Below are 26,329 nucleotides of genomic sequence, written 5' to 3'. Positions count from 1 at the left end.
GGGGGGAAAATGATGATCAATTTTATTGTTTTTAAGTGTAAATCATAAAGAAAAATTTGGTTTAAGTAAACAGAACGGAGATTAAAATCATATACACTGGAGAGTACGTTTTTTTTCTAAAAACAACACAAACGACACTTACGAAGAAAGAATTGGAGTGGCACACTGCTCCATACTTAAACCAAAAAAATATGAAAAGACTAATTTACAAAATCGTTCTACATTCTAAATATATATTTTCACACAAAGTTGCTTCATATTTCAAGTTATCCTTAAATTCACTTTTTTACTTTACATTTGTCTGGCTGAAGTTCTCATTGTAATGTGTGTTTTAAAAAAAAAATGAATCACTTGTAGCTAACTTTTTAAATTAAATTACTCACGGACATGGCAGGTCGTCCAAGTCGCTAATCGCTTGCGCGATATTTCTCATTACTTGACGCACTTCCCCGCAAGTACAGCGACTTAAAATTATATTTAAGAGAAATAAATAATTTTATCGTTATTTTTCTTGTACGGAATTTTATTTCTGAAATAAAAAAAAATGAAGCAAAAATCATAGGTAAAAAAGAAATACTTACATTGTCATGTTTTAATCCTTGTGAATATATTCCAAAGACAATTTTATTGAGCGTTTTCTTCGGTTTTAATACAGCTTTGAAAATTCACGTGCTCATTATAATTTTAAAGAAATTTAGAAAAATATTTGAATATTGTTGTTCATTTCTTTTTTTTTGGTAATTATACTTGATACTCCTGCTGTCAAATTTCGTCGGAATTTGATATATATTATCACTATCTTAAAACTTCATCGTGAGAAAGAGATGACAGAGATCGTTAGGTACGTGTCTCCTTAGAAATTGTCTAAATTATTTTTTGAAAAATGATATGTTTGCAAACATAAAACCGTCAAACACGGCCACTAGGTTAATCACGCGTGACATTAATTCCCTTACGCACCCTCCCAACTGGTTTGGCCTACAATTATTAACAGGGAATTTCAAACCAAATCAATTGTCGTTAAAATTAAAACAATTCATAAAACTTAAAATTATCGAAAAAGCGACTTTTTGTGTAATCAGTATTCTCGTCAGGTACTGAATGACCAAATAAGCAAATTTTGATAGACACAAATGCATGTCATAATGCTCAGACGATATACACAATACAGTGATTGTCTGTATGCAGAGTCCAATAAAAGTTGGTTATCATCACTTTTTATTTGTTCGGGATCACCCTAACCCGCACTGTTAACGGGTGTTAATGACTGATCAAAATATCACGTGAAAGGGTACACTTTAATTTCATGATTAAAAGTTCAGAATTAGTGCATTTCAGTTATTCAATAACACTGCTACATAAAAGATCAGATTTTATTATCTCCTTAAAATGCATTTTGTGATTCTTTTCTCTGTCTGTATGCTATTTGGAGGGGCATCGGGATGTGATATGTGTAAAATTGATTTTGGCAATTTTGCAACGTGCATGGGTGAGGATGTTTGTCCCCTTTATGCATCATACGTAGAGGTAGGATGTTTCATTCGAAATATAACTACCTCAGTCCCGATCGTACAATTAAGAATTCGGGGTAATTGCGGATCTATTGTACAGTATGTACATTTATGCAAAGAGACCCAGATCAAAGACATAGTCATGCTGGACTCGACGGAGAAAAACCACAGGTGCAGAGGTAATTATTTTTTTTTTTATTTCTTTTACACGGGTCTCTGCGCTCACACTTCTAAGGTTAGACCGATCATAAGAAAACACCGATCGTGAGAAAACTCCGCCCCCTGTCACTTTTATCCAATGAATAAGTATAATTATTTGCCGATAGCATCACCTTTTGTCATTCGCAATGGCTTGCAGATTTTTCAACGGACGGCCTGTTTGCCCTGGTAATAATCTTTAAACATTTTTTTAATCAAAATAAGGGAAGCGGAAAATACACATATCTTTAAAGTTATTAGCTATTGTTAATAATGGGTTGTTTTTTCTCCCGATAGACGACGCAACCACCGCGACGATGCCGGCAATGTGTAAGTATGTGCATGATTGAAGTTATTAATCTTGTTTTATTTTTAATTTGTTGAATATTTTCTCGGGTGCAGATACACATAGAAATTGATTTTTGTTTTTTGATATTCAATTTTTAGCAGATACTTCCTCTGTTCAACCCTCCTTAAGTCAACATGTCTCAGACCAGTCGACCGTACAACACACAATTTCAACACGTACATACCCTCAAACTGTCACAGCGACCCCATTTACCAACATTGATTCCACACTTACAATCCATATCAGTACCCCGCATACTTTGACATCAGACATCACTACATCACATCATACACGCACCACAGACAGCAGTACACTGTCTACTCGACCCACCATTCTCTGGCCACACAGTGTATAGTACACGCAGACTATTGTGACCGCGTGGATTTAACGGTGCTAGAGAATTCTTCTGGGTCTGCATCGGTCGTGTGCAGTACGAACTGGGTGAGGGAATGTTGGCGTAAAGGGTATAAGGTTGTGGCGCGCTGTAGGCCGTAAGGTAAAAATGAAGGGTAGGTTTGCCGTATTCCCGAAGGTCCACCAGTATACAGTTCCAGAGAAATAAACAGGCAATTGATGCAGGATTCCGATTTTATTGGTCGAGACTCAACGAGGGCAACATTACAATAATTTAACAGGCAGACATATTACAAACAAGTCGGATATGGCCAGTAGTGGCCTCCGGACTCAAGGCTCTGCATGGGCGAGTCGGATGTGGCCGATGCTTGGCCGCCGTATTCCAGACTGGCGATTCACAATTGTACATAACTATTTATAAGAATCTGAACAATAAGTATAAATTGACAAGTGATGACATAAGTAAGCTGAGTGAAAGGTTTACAGATATAAAATAATTAAATAAACTCAATGAATCTTTGATGTCCAAGAAATGAAAAACTGACAATTGCACAATGTTGGTGTAAGAGATTAACAGTCCTTGAGACATGACACTCTGTCTCTTTGAAATCACATTAAGAGTCCGAAAAGTGTCAATCACTAAATAAATAAGTAACTTTGTAAGAAATAAACTGTGAGAAAATATTACGAAACAGATGTTGAATTTTAAAAGAAAAGTCCAAATTAAAGTTTTAATTAAACAGTGAATTTTGCACGGTGATACTATCATCATTTCTACTTTAATTACTAACATTTTTAATACATCACATTCCGTCAACATCAATACTGATAGTCACATAGAACATACTCCGTCGACAGAGGACGTAACGGATACCACCCAGCCAGGTACATGTACAACGATCCCCCAGAAAAGAGACAACGACACAATCCGTAAAAAAGTACACAATTTGACAAACTTTACTTCTTCTGGTTGTTGACATTCTTTCCTTTTGTATCAGCATGCGTGTGGTTTTATAAAATCAAGAGAAATCAAAAGAAAGCTAGAGAAAACCTGATGCGTATGTCTGATGACGACAGCTTGGACGCTTATTCGCCGACTAATTCTCATGAAGAAACTTATCTCTGACGAATTTGTTTTTTTTATATTAATTCCATGAAATAAATTGGTTTCAAAATTTTCGCAACGATTTCTTAGATTACAATATTCACAACAAATCAATCGTCACAATGCTAGATTGCATGTTTTCTTTTCGTACAGTGCATGATTTATAAACTGTTTTTTTATATCATTAATGCATGAGGTGAAGTTGCATGATCCGGTAGTTCATATTCATGTAAGTAAATGTGTGAGGTATTCTTGTAAAATAAAAAATGGAAATATTAGAGAATACAGAATATATAGTGATTTATTTATAAAGAAATAGTCATGTCAAACAATAATAGCATTACTCTTAAATTAAAAAATAAAAAGAAGGCACTTACAATATCTTTTTAGTAAATTAAAAAAAAAACCAACATTTTCCCTCTCTAAACATTGTTTTATTTGATATTATTTTAGTAACCGAAGCTTATAACATGGGCGTCGCGGCGCTCGCCCATGTAGTGCTGTTGGTCTTGGGGTGCGCACTGCGCGCACTCCTCAAACACTTCCATGTGCAGTTCCGGACCCCAGTGCGGAGGCGTCCGCGGACCAAACAAGAGATGTGCGTACTGGAGGAGGGGTCCCGGATCTTCCAAAAACCCACCAGCGGCGGAGGAGGCCTGAAGGTAAATGATATTTTAATTAAAATTCATTAGATAGTTATATTTCTTACTTGATCATACATTGTGTAAATATCAGTAGAAAAGGTACATGTATGATGTAATATTTATGGTTATAAAACACAGAATATATGATTGAATATTGTTTTAGATCGAAGAGGTGGAAATGAGTGAGACAAGAGCTCCGGAGGAGAAGGACGACTCCCCCCTAGCGCAAACATGCGCTCCCAGACGTCGTACAGTAAGTACTTTAAACCATTAATATTACAACTTAGTGTCTACGTTAGATTTGTTGGGGAATTTTTTTTTATTTATTATTTTTTTTTTGCATATCGGACCCTCGCTAAAAATAATTATTCTGATTTTATTTCATTTGATGCTTTCACTATACTACATGTATTATACTGATTAAATTTTTCAATTTTCTTTTTCAGATTACCAGGTATATGTAGAGTGTACAAATATATATTAGATAAAAAAAATTTTGAAAAAATAAACTTTCTTGTTTTGTTTTCATATAGGAATATTCAAAGGAAACCTTAACGTGAAAAAGGTCAGATGTTTCAATGATGGGGCTTACTGGTGTGTAAACAGGTTTTAAAATGTGTCAATGATACCATCTCTTCATACGTTAGACACAGATGGATTCGTCAATGAATACCAGGGTAGTATACATTAAATACGGATATGACATTAATGGGGATCACTGCTGCGTAAAGGTTTTTTTTTAAACACTAAAGAGAAAAATGAGTTGTAAGCCTATCGCCTCGTCCCCTAGTCTTACCTTGGTACACGGTTGAAAGATTTATTTAAAAAGCCATTAATGGATTCACGGGACTATATGGATTCCGGTGTAGACAGCGTAAACAATTTTGTGTGATATTGTATAACTTTTATTGCAAATTGTTTAACTGACCGTTATGAATTAGAATCTACGATGAATGAAAAGGTAACATTGTATCTGAGTGGATCTATCGCCCATAATAATTTTGATTCAACGGTGATGATAACAATATAGTTATTTTTATACACCTTTTCAATAGTCATTGCTTGATTGACTCTGAAGTGCTTCGATGAATGACCTTGTCTGCTTTGATCTTCGATCCACATTTCAATGTCAAAAGTTTTGAGGGGGTTTGAACAATAGGTTATTTTTATACACCTTTTCAACAGTCATTGCTTGTTTGACTGTGAAATGCTTCGATGAATGACCTTTGTAGCAACCTCTAATGATACACCGTCCACTAATGATATAATTTTGCATTAGAGGTCAGGATGTTGACCACTAATGAAATAATTTTATCATTAACGAAGTACCTAACCGTCCGCTAATGATATAATTTCAGATTTATATCATTAGCGGTCAAAAATCGTAACCTCTAATGATATGGGAAAAAAATGTGAAATAAGTACTACCTTGACCACTAATGATATACATTTACACACATTTTCAATTGCATTAGAGGATGGATTTGCAACCTTTAATGATATATTATGATATAATTTAATTCTGGTTATAATGCGGCATTTGATTGGATAGAAAAATTTAGTTATTTTGGTTTGCACCTCACAAGACACGTCACAATGCACCAACGTCAAAAAAGTATCAATCCGCTTGACGTTACGTTTAAATTTTGAACAGATTAATATCATTTTTAAAAATAAACGCTCTTAATTTGTACAGTAAGTTACAGAAAATTAAATTATAGCGCGTAGCGCCGGCGAGTGAAGCGAGCTCTAAGAACCAGTGTGCGCTGGAAAAAGAACGCGCTAAACCTTAAACAAAAAGGAGTTGTGCTAGATATTTTTAGTTGATGAAAAATTTGAAGAAAAGCGATTTTATAATATTAAAAAATTATTGTAAAACTTCGAAAATTCGAGACCAAAAGTCGTGCAAATTATACCCGGGGTCGTTTTCCAGAGCTTGAAAAATATATTTCAAACCTCTTATAACATCAACACGTTGAAAATTGACCTTGTTGAAAATTGACTCCGACTTCAGAGTTTTAAACTGTCCTTGAACAGAAGTGTAAATTGCCCTCCACGGTCTAACTGTACATGTATGTACTTAAAAGTTTCAGTTTCAAAACTATAACTCTTTCATACTGTCCGCTATATTTGCCGACTTATGTGATTTGACATTTCAAATGTTGATTTTTCCGACTTCAATCATTTAATTTTTCATTAGATTGAAAACGTGGTATGTAGCAACCTCTAATGATGCCCTGTCCACTAGTGATATAATGTTGGATTAGTGGTCAGGATGTTGACCACTAATGATTTAATTTTATCCCGGGTCAATTTTCAACCCGGGTCAATATTCTTTTGTTACACCAACATGATCACTATTGTTTTTAAGTAGTTTTAATTCAACCAACTTTAAATGATATTCTTTGTTATTCTTATCTATAATAAACTAACCCACATATTCAACTTAAAGTAGTCCGAGTATCGCACTACGTCATAATACGGATTTTACAATATTGGTTCGACTTTTACAAAGCATTTTTGATACCCGGTATTGATTTTGCTCTACATCGCTGTTGTAAACAATGGCAATAATAAGCAATTAGAACGGTAATATATGTATTCTATGAGAGATAGAAATATTTAATGTTGAGAAACTCGATTCTGTTAAAGTAAAATGAAAAACGAAGTTTCTGATTAACCAGGATCTCAGGTATGCTTATATCTTCTTTGTTTTGATCCCCCCCCCGATTTTTTCTTTTTCTTTTACTAAAACCAGTTTAAATTTAGAGACAGAAGCTATTTCGAATTTAATCAATCGTCAATTAATTAATGTTTAAATGATATCTAACATTGTTGACAGATTTAGACAGAAAACCGTAGCAAAATGTGATTTTTACGGATTTTTTCGTCAGGGTCTTCTTTGTTTAGAGCTTATAGCGTGAAAAGTAATCGGTCAACATATAATTTATTTTACCAAATCTTTTTTCTAAGATGTCAACCTTTAGAATAAACACCATGAATTTAAGTTTAAGTCCATAAAATAGTAAAAACTTAACAAACGCGTACAAGCAATGCATTTTTTGTAATCTATTTTGATATATCAGGTCCATAAAGCGGACTTACTTACAAAAATTTGCGCAAAATTATTGATGAGATATGGCTTAAATAAATATTTATACTCTATTTCGTATGTTCAGTTCTAATTTTCCTAAAATTGGTAATTTTTTTTAGGAAAAACGGACGTCTGGCAAAATTCAGAATTGTCAATAATTTTCGCAAGGGGGTACACCCGTCTGAGAGGTGATAACAAACAAACTAGCATGTAAACATATATATTTTCTTTTGTATATGTATTGCTAGAATGTATATTTATCATTTAAAGCTAAGCTTTTAATGATTGAGCCCATTTGGTGCCGAGTATAGGACTACCTTAACAAAAGATTAGTGATTCAGTTGTACTACAGACCACAATAGCAAATAGTCTTATCAATTGGACCTTTTCATGTTAATGTAATCCCTCTAAAAGTTTTACATAATTTTTTTTAATATCGTAAAATAGCTTTTCTTTAAATTTTTCCTCTACTAAAAATATCTAGCACAACTCATTTTTGTTTAATGATGATCAATTTGGATTTTGAAGTAAACAAACGAAGTCATAAATTGTATGTATTTTGTCTGTATGTGACTATTTCATCTCAAGAAAAACGGCAAAATGCCAGGGACAATGTCAGAATGGTGTATATTACAATAAAGGACTATATATATGATCAAATAACTTGAACCCCCCCCCCCCCCCCCCCCTAATTTAACAAATTCTTATGTAGTATCGAATCAAAATCAAATCTTTATCCAACATTATACAGAGGTTGGCTAACATATTAGACTCAACATTAGTCACCGTGTGTCCATGACATGTCCATCTATGACGTCACTAAAATTGATTTTGTTTGCAAATGTAAATGTGATATTTTGCCTTTGTAAGAATAGAGCGCAGGTATATTATATTATATCATGATATATCATTAAAGGTTGCAAATCCATCCTCTAATGCAATTGAAAATGTGTGCAAATGTATATCATTAGTGGTCACGGTAGTACTTATTTCACATTTTTTTCCCATATCATTAGAGGTTACGATTTTTGACCGCTAATGATATAAATCTGAAATTATATCATTAGCGGACGGTTAGGTACTTCGTTAATGATAAAATTATATCATTAGTGGTCAAAATCCTAACCACTAATGCAACATTATATCATTAGTGGACGGTGTATCATTAGAGGTTGCTACAGACCTTGTCTGCTTTGATCTTCGATCCATTGAATATGATCTTCGATCCACTGAATATTATTACCTCTTATCTTCGATCTATTAATTAGCATAACAATATAATCTTCGATCCATTGAATATAATTACCTTTGATCTTCGATCCCTTAATTAACATAACAATAGAAATACCCCCATTAAGTATGTCAAGGTTGACTTCCATTGTTCTCGAGAACAATAGCTCTATTGTTTTGCCCCCCTATACAGACACCTACTCTAGTATACTACTGACATGTGTTTGCAGAGATGTATGAGGCAAATACGGAGGTACGGGGAACCAAGAGGAACGGTTCTGTTGTAGAAATGCAAGTTATCGAGATGAATTTGGTACAACATTTTGAAATATATATAAATTTTTCATTGAAATAATTACTGGGGTTTTTTCCAGCACCAGTGTATAAAGACAAGAAGTCGAATAAAAAAATAGAACGTAAAAATGTTTGGTTTTAATAACCCCCAATGGAAAACCTTAACAATCAGAGTACTTAAGAACTGACGGGAGTTGATTTTGTCGATGTTTTTTTATTTATTTTAAAATCAATAATATGTTATTTTGCATGACAAGTACATGTAGTTTCTAATTTGTATTTGAATTATGCACATTTTTATAATATGAATTTTTGGACTTTTTCGACCAGAATGTCGTGAAACACCCATATGAATCATGTTAAATAATATTTAAAGATAAAATTAATTAAATCAAACTATGTATCAGTAATAGAAAAAATTCTCGAAAATTGTATGGATCCAAGCAATATTGAATTCTAGTCTCGTTTTACCAAACGCTCGGCTGACACCGTAAATCTCCGACAAGCAAGAGAGACTATATGCTTGTCGGAGATTTACGGAGACAGCCGAGCGTCAAGTTGAACGAGACTATATTGAACTCTGGCGTAGGAATACATACGACTACAAAAAATATATAAATTGTTCGTACCATTTAAAATCTGACTATTTTCAATGTATTTATAAATAAGTTTCCTTGAAAAACAATGCTTTAGCATACATTACATCGAGTTTATCAATTATTTTCAAGAACTAAGTCTTGTCAGCAGCGATGATTTGTGCTGAGGTCCAAACACTGTTTCACTTTCGGTTTGTCTGAGTAACTGCATAGGAGAGTTGATTAACATCAACTCCCAAAAATGGATTTCGAGCTACCATATCATTACCAGAAATATTCAATATTTTAAATTAACTTTCAATTTTGAACAAATCATTTCAGATTCAAGGTGCACAACAGAAAATATATGTGCTGAAAACATCGGAGAAAAGACAAAAGCCTGGAGATGGGACCGAATATGGAATCACAAATGTGCTGTCAAGCACAACAAATTTCACCATGAGCTGTATGTGTCTTTATAACACCGTGCAAAATTCCAACACAAAATGCCGATTGCTGTGAGGCTTCAGCCAACGTGACAGTGACAAAAGTATCAGGATAACTAATACTGTAATTACTGATCTTAAAATTATTAAATAGACAAACAAATGCTAAGATATATCCTGATAAAACTATTTAAATATATAATTTCGTCTTGTACCAACTTAAAAAAGTATGATACATAGAATTGTGAGCCTGCTAAAACATTCTATAATGATTCAGACACATCTGCATATATGCTATATAAGTAAAGTAATGTGTATCTGTTATACAAAATGCACAAAATCAGCCGAAGCCGGTATTTTGATAATGTTTGAACTAAACGAACTTTCTGCATGAAAATTGTCTGTGTATTTGGATGGTTTACAAGCATTTGTATCCTTAAGAATAGTACTTTTAGGGTATTTTAAGGTAAAATGAGTAGATAAAAAATGTGTTTTAAAGTAAGAAGGCAAACTTCTTTGTAAGTTGTTGATAGTTTGCAAAAATATGACACTATTAGTTTCCTTCGGTAATCGTAGAGTCCGTGGCGCAGAAGGTTAGTTCGTTCTACTTGAAATAAAAGATACAAAAAGGTCGTTCAACTTGTGAACGTTACATTTTGTTATCGGGTGTTCAAATCCCCGCGACATCGCATTTTGTTTTCTTCAGTAGCATTTTAAATTTATTTCTTCCTTTAATATATTTGGTTAATCTATAAATATAACAATTATGAACTATTTACCAACATTTTTTTTAGTCAGGAAATTAAAATGTGAATCTTTTTGCACATTAATTTATATGTCAAAATTAAAAAAAAACAACAACAATTAAACAAGCTTTGGGAAAAGAAATCATAAATAACGGATTTAATATGTATATATTCTTAATGTAATAAGGACAAAAACCAGTTTATTATATGTACTTAATGTTCGCAGTTTTCTTCTGAGTATTAATTATAATTGTTAAGCCATTGAGAATGTACTTCTACCCCATGATGATCCTGATCTGTTCAAAATCAGAGAGGTAAAGATTCGTAGCTGCGGCTGTAAGAACAAGTGCGTTTCTATCTTCAGCGATGATACTTGTACTCGCACATCCTAAACATGAGAGAAATGTCAAAGGAAGAAAAAAACATGTACATCATGGGATCGCTTGTGGACAGCTGCAAAGAAACGACAAAACGGGAAAAGAAAAGAATACGTTCCAGGCATACTTTCATGTTTTCCGGGGAAAAGGTTTGCAGAAATACGTTCCTGCTTGTCTATGATATAGGGAAGCACTTTCTTCATAATATTATCACCCATAAGAATACACATAGAGTAACACCACGCAAGCATGGGAACCTAGGAAAGAAACCCAGTCATTCGCTACAATATGATGACATTAAGTTAGTTGTACAGTTCATCTCTAGTTATGCAGATGACTTTGGGTTGCCACAACCAGCTGCCCCAAAAAGAAGAGATGACACCTCTCCCATATACATTCCATCCGATACAACGAAGAAGGACGTCCACAAGAAATATGTTGAAAGCTATCCGAACGACCGACATGTGCGGTATTCCACATTTTGCAACATCTGGAACCAGTGTCTTCCGCATATTATACCAAGGGACGATGCAAGTGCCACTTGTGAAAAACTTCGAAAAAGTGTGTTAGATGCAGTTTCAGAGGAGGAAAAGTTGGAGGCAGCAAGAAAGATGCAGGAACACATCACAAATGCACAGGCTGAAAGGAAAGTGTACAACGATTGTGTGAAAAGGTCCCGAGACAAATAGATTCGTCCATTACACGTTTGACTTCATGCAGTCAGAATGTAAGCATTCCTCATCATTCGCGGCAAATGGGCCCCCTGTACTTTCAGACACTTCGAAAAGTCCATATATTTTGTGTCCGCTTCGATGGAGAACCAAAACAACTGAACTTTCTTATAAACGAAATTGAAACTATCGGACCAGATGGAAACAAAGTGCATGGATCAGACTCTGTGATTTCTATGTTGGACTGGGCCTTACAAAACCACAATTCGGGCGAAACGTCATGCACAATACACGCTGATAACTGCTGTGGCCAGAATAAGAACCAGTGTGTTATTGAATATTTCATGTGGCGAGTAATGACAAAGCAACACAACAGAATAGAGTTCAAGATGCAGATACCCGGACACGCACGGTGCCTCATCGATGGAGGATTTGCTCTTCTCAGGAAGTTGTATAGGCGGAGTGATTGTGATAGCATTGGCCAACTTTAAGATGTTGTATATGCTTAGGATTGATAATGATGAGATCACAGCCATTATGTGTATATGCTCAGGATTGATAATGATAACACTCTCCTTATGTGTATATGCTCAGCAATGATAATGATGAGAACACACGAATTATGTCTATATGCTCAGGATTGATAATGATAACAGTCTCATTATGTGTATATGCTTAGGATTGATAATGATGAGATCACAACCATTATGTGCATATGATCAGGATTGATAATGATAACACTCTCATTATGTGTATATGCTTAGGATTGATAATGATAACACTCTCATTATGTGTATATGCTCAGGATTGATAATGATAACACTGTCATTATGTGTATATGCTCAGGATTGATAATGATGAGAACACACTCATTATGTCTATATGCTCAGGATTGATAATGACAACACTCTCATTATGTGTATATGCTCAGGATTGATAATGATAACACTCTCATTATGTCTGTATGCTCAGGATTGATAATGACAACACTCTCAGGATTGATAATAATGAGAATAAAATCGCAACTATGTCCTCTTATCACATGAACAAACTAATCTCTACTAAATCTACAAGTAAAACATATTGTAAAACAGAAATTCATTTTTGTTTTGAATGTTAATCATGCCTTTGAAAACAGTGTAATTTTGCTCTCTTCATACACAAGAAACTACTTGCTTGAATTTAACAGAAAAAAATGTAAAAAAATAAAAAAAAAATTTTCAGATTTACTACATATTTCCAATATATGTGATTCTGCCAGTTTTTTGATTTGCATTTTTTCTGTTCGATTACTGTGAAGATAATTTTGTAAATAAACTGTTTAAACCATCGTTTGTTGTAGTTTTTCTCCTTGTTGCGAGGTTAAAAGAAATACTATGGAAAGCTTACCTTTATGCGTTTGAGGAATAACATGAAATTTGCTGAACAGCTTCAGAATGTCAAACTACAGATTAAGTTTACACTTTTGTAGCGTCTGGTTGACATATTTTCGAGAAAATTAATTTTTTATATTCCAATTTTTTAATGTTCGAGTTCGATATTCTGCATAACAGTGCAATGTTTTCACAATTTCCACAAACCGGTAGGGGACGTGTATTGCTTATGCAATACTCTCAGAATGTTTGTTCTGAATTAATTATTTAAAGATCTGGATATTTAGCATATATATATGTTATCGACTTGTCAAAGACTGAAAAAAAATTAACTTGGGGGGGGGGGGGGGGGAATCAACTTAAGTTTTACAGCTACTCATAAAAATTAAATTTCCTGCGGTATTCGAACTCGCGATTTGCATGTCGGTAAATCGAAGCTACACCCATTGCTCCACAGAGATAGACACATTATGATGGCAAATTAATTGCTTCACAATGCATTAAAATCGTTATGATGTGACATACTGTTATAAAAAGTATAAGTCACCGGGTGTCGAGGATCCTTAATAAAAAAAACTTCAGGAATAATTTATTGCTTCAAATGGTTGAGTGGTCTGTGAACCCTTTTATAATGATCATATAATTTTCTCTAAAAACAATTCAAGTTCTGAGGTAATTTTTTTACAGACTGACAGAGATACCTGTTCCTCTAAAGAAAGAGAAAGATTCCCACAAGAGACAATGAGAACTATTGAAAGACTGCGATTAAGAGGAACTGAAGAATAAAAAAAATCTAATAAAAAGACTTTACTCAGCCAACTCAATCCAGTTGCGCAGTGTAACTGGTGGTTATTTAAAATTAAGATTATGCTTAACAAAAACAGATAATAAAATAAATTAAACGAATAACTACATACAGAAATATGTTTGATGCTATCACATTAAGCTTGCTTAACCTTTCCAGAGTGATCTTCCCTTCCATGTTGTCATAATCGCTCTCCCTCCATCTGAATAGCAAGCCCTGGTCAAGACTCATCAAACGCCTGATGCGTTCTATAGGAATGTTTCTTCTATGCACAACGGCATACGTCTTCTCTAGGTTTCCACTATATATAACGTGGTTTTTCTGGTATGTTTTGGGTGCCATCTATTTTTCAGACATATGTCCTTGTTATTCTAATTTCTAATTCTTCTAATTTCTACTGCTTTGTCTTGTTTTATTATATATTGCAGCGATGACAAAGCATTTAAATGCTTCTTTCTCAGTCCAGCTAACTAGTAGACGGCGGTTTGTTATACTCCAATACTTAATCTTCTTTAGACATTTTGTCTAACTTCTGATGACCCATGGCCATGTCTTAGAAATAGATATAATATCCCTTTATTAAAGCTACAAAAAATACAATGCTTATAAATCCAAACATATGGTAAGAAACATCCACACTGAAGCCAATATAGCCGCACACTGAAGTCAGATGAGCTTGCGCTATCTCATGTGGTTGCGTAATGACATTGACAGTGATGAATTAGAATAAACCATCGCCCTGCAACGGGTAACGTAAAATAGACAACCGTCCTGCATCGGGTCACATATATTAGACAACCGCCCTGCACTATGTACTTGAAGTTTTACTCTTCAAAATGTCAAGAGGTACATGTTACATTTACATAACGATGTTAACGTTTAATAATTATTCTATTCTTGATCCCCTCATGTTCTGAAGGGATCGATATTTTTTTGGTGCAGCCTTTTTACTCTCATTGAAGATGTCCTCACTTGCAGACCCTTTGGGTCAATTTCTAGATTGAAGACCAGCTGACCTGTAGACCTTTGTGTGTGTGTGTGTGTGTGTGTATATATATATATATATATATATATATATATATATATATATATATATATATATATATATATATATATATATATATATATATATATATATATATATCGGAGGCATGATATAAATACGATGATATGATTAAACAATTGAATACAATTCAGTATTAAATTGTATTTGGTACTTGTACTCGACTTTAGTCTTGGTATATCATGTCTGCTTCTCTTTCTGTCTCAACATCATTCATATTATTTTCATCAGTTCTTGGTCAAGAACTTCTCGGTGGAGAAATTTCTACGGCTGGTTTAAGAATATCTCCTATCTATTTTAAAGTGCGGACACTCTGTATGATCTGACTTTAAAAACTCCCAACTATGGTCAGAGAAAATAAAAGAAATTATTAAGCATATGTTTACAGGGAAGTTGGTATTTAACTCCAATCAAGGCACGAGCAGATCGGGTAAACAATTGTCACTTTACCTGGAAAGAAGAGAGTGAAGATATGAAAACATGCGTTTATTCAGTTGGGTAACAGATACTGACTTCTAATGTAAAAGAGCTCCAATAACAGAGGACCAGTCAATACCGTTACATAAATTTGAGTTATCTCTCTTTGCTTGTGCATAAAAAATGACCCCCCCCCCCGTATTCCACATGTATACTAACACTCTTTCCGAACGACAAATGTCGACCCGACATTTTACAAGAAAAAAAAAACTAAATAAAAAAGCAGGATGTTGATACCAATGAAAGACATCAAAGAAAGTATACATAATGAAACCTATTGGTTTTGAAAAACAATGATTACCACTTGACTGTACTCGACATTTGACGCATACACAATACTTTTTTTTTGCCTATACTTTATGAATAGATATGACCCAAAACTCTATATATTTCAAAATGAAACAAGGGCACCGCGACGCGAAGCATCCCCTCGTGACATGACTTGTTGTAGGGGGAAATGCATTTTTTAGGAAAATGCATGTACATTTTTAAGATCAAAATTCATTAGATCAAAATATATATGACACAACTATTTCTAAAAACCACTTTGAATTCATTATATCTATTATATCCTCATACCCAAGCTTTGTGGTGTATAAATTAAGGGGGGGGGGGGGGAAGGGGGGGGGTTACATGTACGTGATTACAGTTTTCCTATTCCTTGCAGAAACTAAACATATGTACACATATGCTCTAAAGTTAAATTATTTAGATTCATTAAGTGACATTCACTTTTATATAAGCATACATACACGATCCGTAAATATTATGAAACGAAAGTGAAGATATAGCGATCTGAAATCTGCTCTGATGGACAATTCTAGTTGCCTGTGGTATGTCAACCCATAGTAGTAGATATGCAGCCATTATTAAACATTATGAAACAATCTTCGCGTGATAAATGTGCGATATCTGTCGAAGACTCCTTTGAATTTTGGACTAGTTCTAATGTAAGTAATACGAGAAAATTTGTCCGAAAGTCGACTGCTTGTTTCGATGGCAATCGGATGACTTTAATATCTTGCCCGCTTCAACTTTTACTTATGGGCAATCTTCTAACCCTCCAATACTACAAAACGTTTGGTTATATTTTACCGTTATTAAGGTGGCTCTATACACCCACAGTTTATTCTAATTTTCAATAGAAACATATACTTATCAAATATTAAAATGACGATAGGGATACTATAGGTATTTTAAAAGAATTTTTTAATGTTTTTCGCGTTTTTGTAAAATATTTTTTAAAAAGACAGCTATCAACAAATTGAGAGAAATTATTTTGTCATATGATGGATATTTCCTTCGGACACAAAAAAAAATATATATATCACTTCTTAACATTCAAAAATGTTATTATTGCAATTTTTTTTAGTATTTCCCCAAAACATATTTTTCATATTTTCTTACTCTGTTGACAATTCATCTGAAAAAGTTGCTTGATGTTATAAGAAAATGTATTTTAATAAATGTGACATAAAAAATTGAATGAAAACCATTGCAAATAAACACAAAAAATATTTTTAATTTTATTTGGTATGAAAGTTCCTCATGTAAGGGTTATCGTTCCTAAGTCTCAAGACCCAAACACCTTGAGGACTTTTCATTTCTGAGTTGAAGAAAATTTCCTAAATATAATGTTGGAATGATAAATACATACATATTTCATTATAGAATTTGCCCTGTATAAGTGAATATATTCGCTTTAATGCAAAACTAAGTCAAATAAATAAAGGGGAACATTGACTAGGCTAATAGGATTTATGTATCCCAACCTGAGAGAAATTCAAAGCAACCCTCTCATCCCCGTTAGATGTCGATATTAATGTGCATTAAAGTATATTATAATTGAAATATTTTCACCTGTTTAGAATTTTCTTTCACGGTATTCAACCAAAAAATACGTTTTAGAAGTTTTTGGAAAGTTAAAAAATTTATTGTTCTCAACGGGAATCGAACTCATGACCTAATGGTTTGTAGTGAATCCACTAATCCACTGCGCTACGGTGTAACATATCGATGATGCTAAAGAAACTCTTTAAAAATTTATACTTGATTTTATTGTTTATTTTGATAAATAATACCACACAACGTGAAGGTGTCACAAACCACATTACTTGTAAGTAATGAATTTTCCAATTATCAAATTAAATCTATCCATTTAACAAATTTTTCAAAATAGCGGTTCCCATACAATTCACCTCAGTTTAAATCAGCCAGTACCGGAAATGCATGTTTCCAGATTTACTTTTTTGCGTACTGCGTCATCAAAAAGTGGTGTATAGAGCCACCTTAAATTAGAATCCCAAAAATATCAAGATGTTGATTTGAACTGCATACGGTAGCGATTTACTTAAAGTTGTACATAAAATTACCGGAAATGTCTATTGTCACGTCGTATATAAAATTCATGTTTTAACTTCGCTTTTTTACGATAATTTAAAAACAATATTGAATCAATTGACTTCAAAATCAATAGGGTTTATCCTTTTACTATGCCAAAGAAGTGTTAAAGTTTAATGAATATTTATTAGAGGGTTTTCTTGGAATTTTGCTAAAGAGCTGACAATGGACACACACACATACATACACACACACGCACAGCAGCGATGCCATATCCCCCTCGCAGCAAGTTGCGCGAGGGGATAATAAAAATGTTAACACACAGCTGGCCAAGCATTGGTGTTCTTTAACAAACTGTTAAGATAGTATATACTAGGATTTTCATACAGTTGTTCCAACATTTTAAAACATGATGACTAGCATTTGAATACGGTCATTCCACACATTAACCCAACTTATCAAACATTAAACAACCACATATAGCTACCCGTGTACACGATACCTTACGGTAACAATGACTGAACATTTTGGCACGTCTGGCTATACATATACATGTGCCGTAACCGTACGTGTGTAAACTAATAATCATGGTAAGATTAAACTACGTAATGTTTAACTATGACGTCATGTTGAGTAAGAATACACAGGGTAAAATCAAAAATTTATTACAAGAGTGATATCCACTGCATATAGAGATAAAGATGTGATAAAATATAGTTATTATATAATCATATTAATCTGTATTCAAATAAAATACACGTAAAGACATTTATGTAGTTCAGTATCGAAAATATGCGGAAGCATATGTAAAATATCAATAAAAAGAGTACAAAAACTAGTGTAATTGCAACAGTAATCTATCATTGTTTGCTAGTCAGTCCTTCTAACCATAAGGTGAACGAAAGCATATGTAAAATATCAATAAAAAGAGTGCAAAACCAGTGAAATTGCAACAGTAACGTATCATTGTTTGCTAGTCAGTCCTTCTAACCATAAGGTGGACGTACTTCAGTGAATAACTCTGAGACCTCCAGTATTTATACGTTATTCCCCGAGCTCCCTGTGTGTTCTCTCCCCACAAGTAAAGGCCATTAGGGTTGGCACAGTGGCAGCTATTATGCCACCAGCCAGATTTGAACTGATTTGCACAGTGATTTATTGAGACATCGTTATCCTGATTCCAAGTAGAAAACATCATGTTGTTGACTGGTTCTTGTTCCTCTGTGAAACAGTCATCTGCAAAGTTGATTATAACCCAGTTAAACAAGATTTACATTTAAAAAGCACAACTTACTTTAAATTTAGGAGTTTGTGAAAAATAAAATTATGATAATTCACATAAAAGTTACCTACAAAATATAGTCATCGATAATAATATGCATACCATCAGATGATAGTAAAACAGACACATGTAACAATATTTAAAAAAGCTTTGAGAAACTTTTGAGTGAACGAAAACAATCTCTCACCAACATCTCCCGAGAAGCCCGACAACGTGACGGTGTATTTGGTTGATTCGTCTCCTACGTTGAAACTGCTGTACTTGACGTAACGTGTCTGGTTGTCAAAGTCCTCCATGTCCATCCTCATCTCATACGTCCCCTGACTCAGCAGGTGGTGTAGTTTGTCATTGCCTGGCAATACAAATATATATAACACAGAAATGCCTGAGTGCAACGAAAATTAGGGCAGTTAGACGTTTTACAGGAGGTTAACGTGCCGTAAAGGTCAATATAGACCATAATAAGATATATATAGGAATCTCATATCAATATTTAATAAAGTTTTAAAAAAAAATATTGTAATAATGATCACCCCCTGCTCAAATTATTTCAGATAGACTTTGAATTAAACCTACAATTCTGGCAAAAAGATGGCTAGTTTACATGTTTTATATAATATATGAATGAGTTTTTTCTTTACAGATGAAATCATCTGATATCGTATTACAGATGACGTAGTTGTATATGGTTCATGACGTAGTTGTATATAGTTCTTAGAGAATAAGACTATCAGCGTTTAAACTGAGTTATATCACTTATTTATCATGATGAATACCCTGTAATACAGAGAAAATTATAAAGAGAAAATTTAACAAAAGAAAATGCTCCACCATTAATAAATAATTCTAAAACGTTTAAACAGAAAAATCGTTTACTCCCTCGATACATATAATAATTGAGCTAAATTCAAAGAGAATTAAAGCATTTTAATTCATTTAATTTATTTTGTCACTTAAAAAGTATAAAACAGGCCCATGAAAATGTTTGAGGCATTATGTAATGCGTATCGTTTTTATTTAAAAACGGCTGTAAAATGCCGCAATAATATTCTTCAATTTAAGAATTAGATCCATTGATCAATTCTAATTAATCTGGCCTATAAATTTCAGAGTCATGGATATGTAGCAATATCTTGAGAAAAAATATTTTGTGCACACGTTTTTAACGTGTTAAAAATTTGATCGCAGAAATGTGGCAAGGGGATTTAAAATGTACCTGTAAAATAAATCGGTTGCTTGAATCGCTTGATAAAACTAATTCTGAGTGAATCTGTAGATTTTTAACAGATTTTTTTTAGAAGAAGCATCAAAAATAATAAAAGAACGAAAGAAAAAATTGCGGAAGAAAGGGAGATAGAAGGTGTCTGTGCGTAAACACCGCACAAATACACGTTGTAAAATCAACACACCGCACATACTAGTACACGTTTCAAAATCAACACATTTGAAGAATTGTTTCTTCAAATAAAAACAATTAAATTAAATGGTAACATATTTGTCAATTTGAAATGGAAACACAGACTTTAACAGTGAAGCGAATGGGGCAGCATGATGCATATAAGCTGTTTAGGAGAAAAAAAGAATTCATAGTGAATTACAGGAACGTGCAAATAAGGATAAACGATCGGTTTTCTTTGAATTTGACAATTTCATTAAAACCTATTGAAACAAAGCATATATACATGCATATATTTGCATGTAAATCAATAACGAAAATCACTTATTCATCAGTCTTTAAACTGAAATTGTACACGCTGCCAAATGGAAAAAATATAAACGCATATTATTTAATTTATTGAGAGAGAATATACATTGTTGATTATTGTATAATTAAGTTTTTAGATAAAATAATATTTTTCCTTTTATCTACTGGAATATGACATGGATGTTTTTATTTTCTACAAAGCTTTATAAGGCGATTTGGTCTTACTGACGGTATCAGTAAGGGAGGTAAGCCACGTATGTCGATGTTCCTTTTCCCGATTTAGTAATTTTGATCGACTTTAGCGCTGATATTTTGCATAAAATATAAAAACAAAACAAAACAACGCCAATCTTTTTAAATATTAAATCTAATGAACTCATTCCCATATAAAACACGATTTGGTCAGGATATCGTTTCATATGACCTTTCAATTTACAACTCATGTTCCCCTTGCCTCAAAGATGCATCATACTGAGAATGTAAAGATTTGGCCAATTAGGTTCTAAGGGTCGAGTAAATTAGAAATGTTCAATTGTTAACACAGGACAGCTGACGAAAAGCAATCGCAAAAAGCCTTAGCGACTCATATGATTTAATAAATTCAAATTTTCATTATATAAAACTATATTTTTAAATATTTCCGTGATATATCATAATGCATTGACCATCAATTCAACAATCAAAATACAGCTTTTTAAAATGTGACTACCTATTTAATTGAAAGAGCTGTATTTTTATTGTTGAAATGAAGGTCAATGCATTATTATTTCTCATTATAATATTATCATAAAATTAATATTTCAGTTTGGGCTCTCTGCGCTATCACAAAGTTTTCAATTTTTAGTTTCACACCAGCCAAATATATTACATACGTTGGTCCCATCTAATCTGTAAACCGGTAAAACTTCAATTAGACAGTGGTTAGAAACATAGATGAAATATACCTTAACATACCTAGCCAAAGCATAAAACATACATACCTAGCTAAAACATAAGACATACATACCTAGACAAAGCATAAGACATACATACCTAGCCAAAGCATAAGACATACATACCTAGCCAAAACTCAGAGCTCAAATTTCCAAATCCATTCTTGTAATCTGTCCAAGTTCGGTAGAAATCCTGCGAACCATCTTGACGACGTTGGAACACCTTAAATAAACGTGTCACAGAAAAGTAATTTTTGTTCTTTATGATAATGTAACTTGTAAATTTTGTTTTATTTCCTTTTTTAAATACGTCGTTAACGTGCAATAAATAAACATGAGATATTACAACATAAATTTTTATTCTTGATGTAATAAAAATACGTGTTAGTAGAACTAAAAAAAATCTTTAAAATTTGTCATTACTGTCCATCCCCCGCCATCTTTCTCCATGTCACAGAAAACTGTCACGTGACCTAGAAATGGTAGACGTACTCTGTACAGTCCACTAGGCAGGCCACAGTTGATGTTGTGAAGTGATGTACAATCAATGGGACTTGCATTATCTAATAAAGTGCAGTTTATATTAGCTTTAAAGATCAATTGCTAACTCTTTTGATATATCATAAAACCAACACGTTCAGTGATTGAAAGACTGGTATAACAATGAGTATATTACTAGATGATATCCCGCGCAAGCGCGGGTATTAACACATAAATATGATACAATGTAAATATGTTGAACCATATTTTTTGTTCATTGTTGTACATGTATATATATTGTGTCCGATTTTTTTTTCACCTTTTCTTTAGAATAAAAATAAAAAACTTAACTGCATGGCTGGATATTCAGAAGAGCGGACAGGGATGAAAAATCTAAACTGAAATTGATGTTATATACGTAACCTTAATTGTTTTGTTGCAGGATTGAAAAGACTTTTTAATTTTTTTAATTTCAAACCAGTGAGTAGGTATTTAGTGCGTCGTATCTTTACATTTTGTTTTTTAGTTAACATAACATTATAATTTTTATCACTATTCCAAATAAAAATTTCAGATAAAAGATGTTTTTATAAAAAAAAAATTGGGAGCCCCCCCCCCTTCCCCCCTTTCATTCTTTAATCAACTTCCCCGTTTTATGCATAACAAATCTGTTCATTGTTTACAAATTAATGTCAAAGGTTTACTACCAATCTTTCATTATATAATAATGTATGAATAAAAAAAAAAATCGCTAGAGTAGACATATTTGTATGCATATTTTCAACCAAGGTCGTCAGTAACTCGTCCCTAAACTTTCCACTATGACGTTAATTAGTCAACCCGCGTTCTAGGGTCACCTCGTTCTCACGGTTCTGAAAAGTTTTTTTCCATCAAAACTAAATTCGCTTTAAATATTTCCATTTTATTTAGTAACATTTTTGTATTAACCACAGACGTTCGATACAAGGTATCTCCCCGCAATGCATGATAAACTCATCCTACACTTTTCGCCATGACGTTAATTAGTCAACCCGCGTTCTTGGTTACACCGTTCTGGAAAGTTCTATCCCATTCTCTCACCAGAGGTCGCGCTTCGCAGGCGTTCCATCCATCAAAACTAAAATTGCGCATTCAATAAACGAATTAACTCATTTTATTTGTTCAACATTTGACAAATCTTAACTTCTATGTATACTCTAAATCAGTTGCCAATAAATATATTAATTCTTTACATACACATGTAATTTCATTTCATTGAAAGAATATATTAATTTTTATGCAAACTAGCGCGGACCTGGATCCGCCAAAGCCTGTCAATCACCTTACTCTCATTTTTGCTTTTTGGGTTTGTTTATTGAAAACGAAAGTAGGTTTTCGATTAATTTCAAAATAATTACTAATCAGTTAAAATTCAATTCTAGCTTACAGACATCATACAAATGTTGAAATCCCAAAGTGTATGCAGTGACTCTGTTGCAGGCATACATGTATTATAGCTTATTTGCAAAATGTCTTAAATTATAAGTATATATTTGTTTCGTTAGGAAGGTGTGAACTTTTGATAAAGATGTCGTTATTCAACAATTGATTACAGAGAAAACGTAAATTGGTATTATGAAATGTGTATGATAATCAAAGTATTTACAGTACCGATCAAACAAACCTAACACAATTGTGAATCTCTACTAAATCCTAAGTTTACTTTATGGGTTTACTTGGCGTTTATTCCGGGTTTACTTTTTGAAAATTTGTGTCCAGATGGGGTTAACTTTGGGTGCACTCGGGATTTACTTTAGGTTTTCTCGGAGTTTGCTTTTGGAGTACTCTTTATACATTGAAATGTAAAGCAGACCCGTCTTTCGTCTAATTATCTTACTGCCTGTTAATCCCACCCCTTGTATATTCCAAATACACATGTAACGTCTACTTTAGGGGTCTACTTCTGATCGGGATTCACTTTGGGTATATTCTAGTTCCACTCTAGTAGAACCCGGAAGTAAACCAAGGGCCTAGCCTTTTTATTTGGCCTGATCTGATCGGTACTGTATATGTTAGTAAGTCAATGTGAATATAATCTAGAGTTTAAAAAGATGATTTGTTTCTTGGATTACATTTGATACATTCTAAAAACTTAAGGCAATTTCTGTGTTGAATGTCTGTCAAATGTTACATATACACTATTTTTTAAGAGCAGAAACTGTAAAAGGATGCTTGGAATGCCGACTCTAGTGAGGTTGTTTCTGTGATTATATGAATCAAATAGAGGATCTAATACACTTACCGAATAAACCAACAACAATCTGTTTAATATTGTTTTTATAAATATATGTATTGAATGAACTCAATAAGTGCGCAGTGATGTAATGAAATACAAGAAGTAAACTGACCACGAATACAATGGACTTTTTTACTGGAGAGCGTCACACACAGATCGTCAGTAGAGCATGACATGCATTCATCTGGAACATGGCCAGTCTACAAGAGAATCACGGTAGTTGATATTAGGGAAAAGGGATAGACAGGGACCTTGTAAAGATAAACGGGTTATCTGAAGCTTTCCTTAATATTTCCTCTATCCAATGAAAAGTGATCAGAACGCTCGCAAACACTTGCTATGCAAAACACGCCTAATTGAACATCATATGCTGAAATTGATTGCGATTTGTTTTATAGTGTGATTTTTCGCGATACCATGATCATATATCACATTTGAAATTTGTACTTTTTAAAAATTAAAACTGTCAACATCGAAGTACACTGTACATTAGGTATACTATTTGTTACAATGACATAATCATTATGCAATATGGCATTGCATTAAATCTCATTTCCGACTCGAAATTTGAGACATATATAGACAAAGACAACATTTTGCATATCAGAGCAAATAATTTTATATAAATGTTATTTGTGCATCATGTAAGGCACATTTTAAATTAAGGACAGAGAGAGACAAATAGAGAGAGGAAGAAAGAGAGAGAGAACTTACCTGATCAAGGGAGAAAAATATAAAGACAGAACTTACCTGATCGAGTTCAATTCGAAAATAATCAAGTTTGGGTTCCGTTTCGTTGCTGGCCGACACGAGTTCGCAAAGGAGTTCCTGTTTCTGGTAGTTGACTCCCCGACACAGCTTGGGTCTGTGTCTACATTCCCGGACACACTGCTGTTGTCCAATCATCCCCACCACCCGTACCACGGGACCACGATACCTCTCACCAGGAACAACCGCGGATGTCGCTCCTTCGGTAAATGATACCAAACAAAGCTGTACTGTTGTAAATGCCACTGCATTCATAGTATTACTAACCAAAAAGCCAACCATGCTGTTTTATTCTAAAACTAAATGTAAACAAATAGACTATACTTCTGTTTTCTTTGCTCTGCCTAGATATTACATATACTAGTTATAGTGCAGTGCGTTATCTAATAACTTGCGAAAAAATTGATTTTCCTCATTGCTTTTGTAGAAATTAATTAAATATAGTAGGGAAGTCTCTAGAACAACTGTCGTTAAAGGGTTGGGAATATTAGATCAGGAAGCACACGACCAGAAATCCTCTTTAAGGAATGATCAACGTCGCCAACAGGATGTGATACTTTATTCATGTTCTTCTGTTTCACGGTTCTGTTTGCATAATATTTGAAGCCACTCTCTCTTTAATCTGTTTTTTTTTTCTTGTTTTTATTAAATATTCTCATAAGAAATCATGCAAAGACTGAAATTTGCAAACGTTTTCAAGGTTCGAAGTATTCACATCAATTCATGGCTTATTACCTACTATAGAAAACTCTCGTTTGTTAAAGTTATGTAATCAATGAAGTTTAATCGCTATTAACAAAAGACTATCAGAACCCCATGAACACAATATATTACTATTTGTGAAATTCCCAAAGTGTAGCCTGTTTTAATTGAAGGTAAATTTCAATGTAACTATGACCTGAGGCTAACTTATTAGAAACGTGTTCTTTCGAGTTAATCCGATGAATTGTTATTTACGTTTTAGAAAGGTACTTGGTTGGCTGAAGCTTAATACAATAATGTAGTGCAGGAGTACATGTAATACACCTCCGTAAAGATTTGAACTGAAATTGTACAGAAATGATAATTACATTTGCATTTCTTACCTGAGCACAAACATGGTAGTTATGTTTGGCATAAATATATCCAACAGTTTCAAGTATAGTCCATATATCGGGATTTATTGTGTATGTCAACAATACAAGTTGATTATTGTGTGTGAAAGTACTCTGCATAATTTGGCAAGTATAGCTGTT

General features: G+C 33.4%; 2 protein-coding genes across 2 annotated transcripts in view; one reads left to right on the top strand and one right to left on the bottom strand.

Annotated features, from left to right (window-relative positions):
* LOC105341201 (protein jagged-1-like) overlaps nt 1-26,329 on the top strand; it is a 332,190-nt gene that overhangs the window by 223,997 nt on the left and 81,864 nt on the right. The gene's annotated exons all lie outside the window — the stretch shown is intronic.
* On the bottom strand, nt 18,425-24,631 carry LOC136273994 (ficolin-2-like). Its single transcript, XM_066079909.1, has 5 exons — nt 24,439-24,631; nt 21,995-22,134; nt 21,698-21,794; nt 19,122-19,286; nt 18,425-18,888 (listed from the first exon to the last, which is right to left on the bottom strand). Exons 1-5 carry the CDS (start codon nt 24,500-24,502, stop codon nt 18,626-18,628), a joined length of 729 nt encoding a protein of 242 aa, XP_065935981.1. The 5' UTR covers nt 24,503-24,631; the 3' UTR covers nt 18,425-18,625.

Source organism: Magallana gigas, chromosome 1 (genome assembly GCF_963853765.1).
Source record: "Magallana gigas chromosome 1, xbMagGiga1.1, whole genome shotgun sequence".
NCBI lineage: Eukaryota > Metazoa > Mollusca > Bivalvia > Ostreida > Ostreidae > Magallana > Magallana gigas.
Note: the sequence above shows the minus strand (reverse complement) of the source record. Positions and strands in the feature narration are given on the sequence as shown.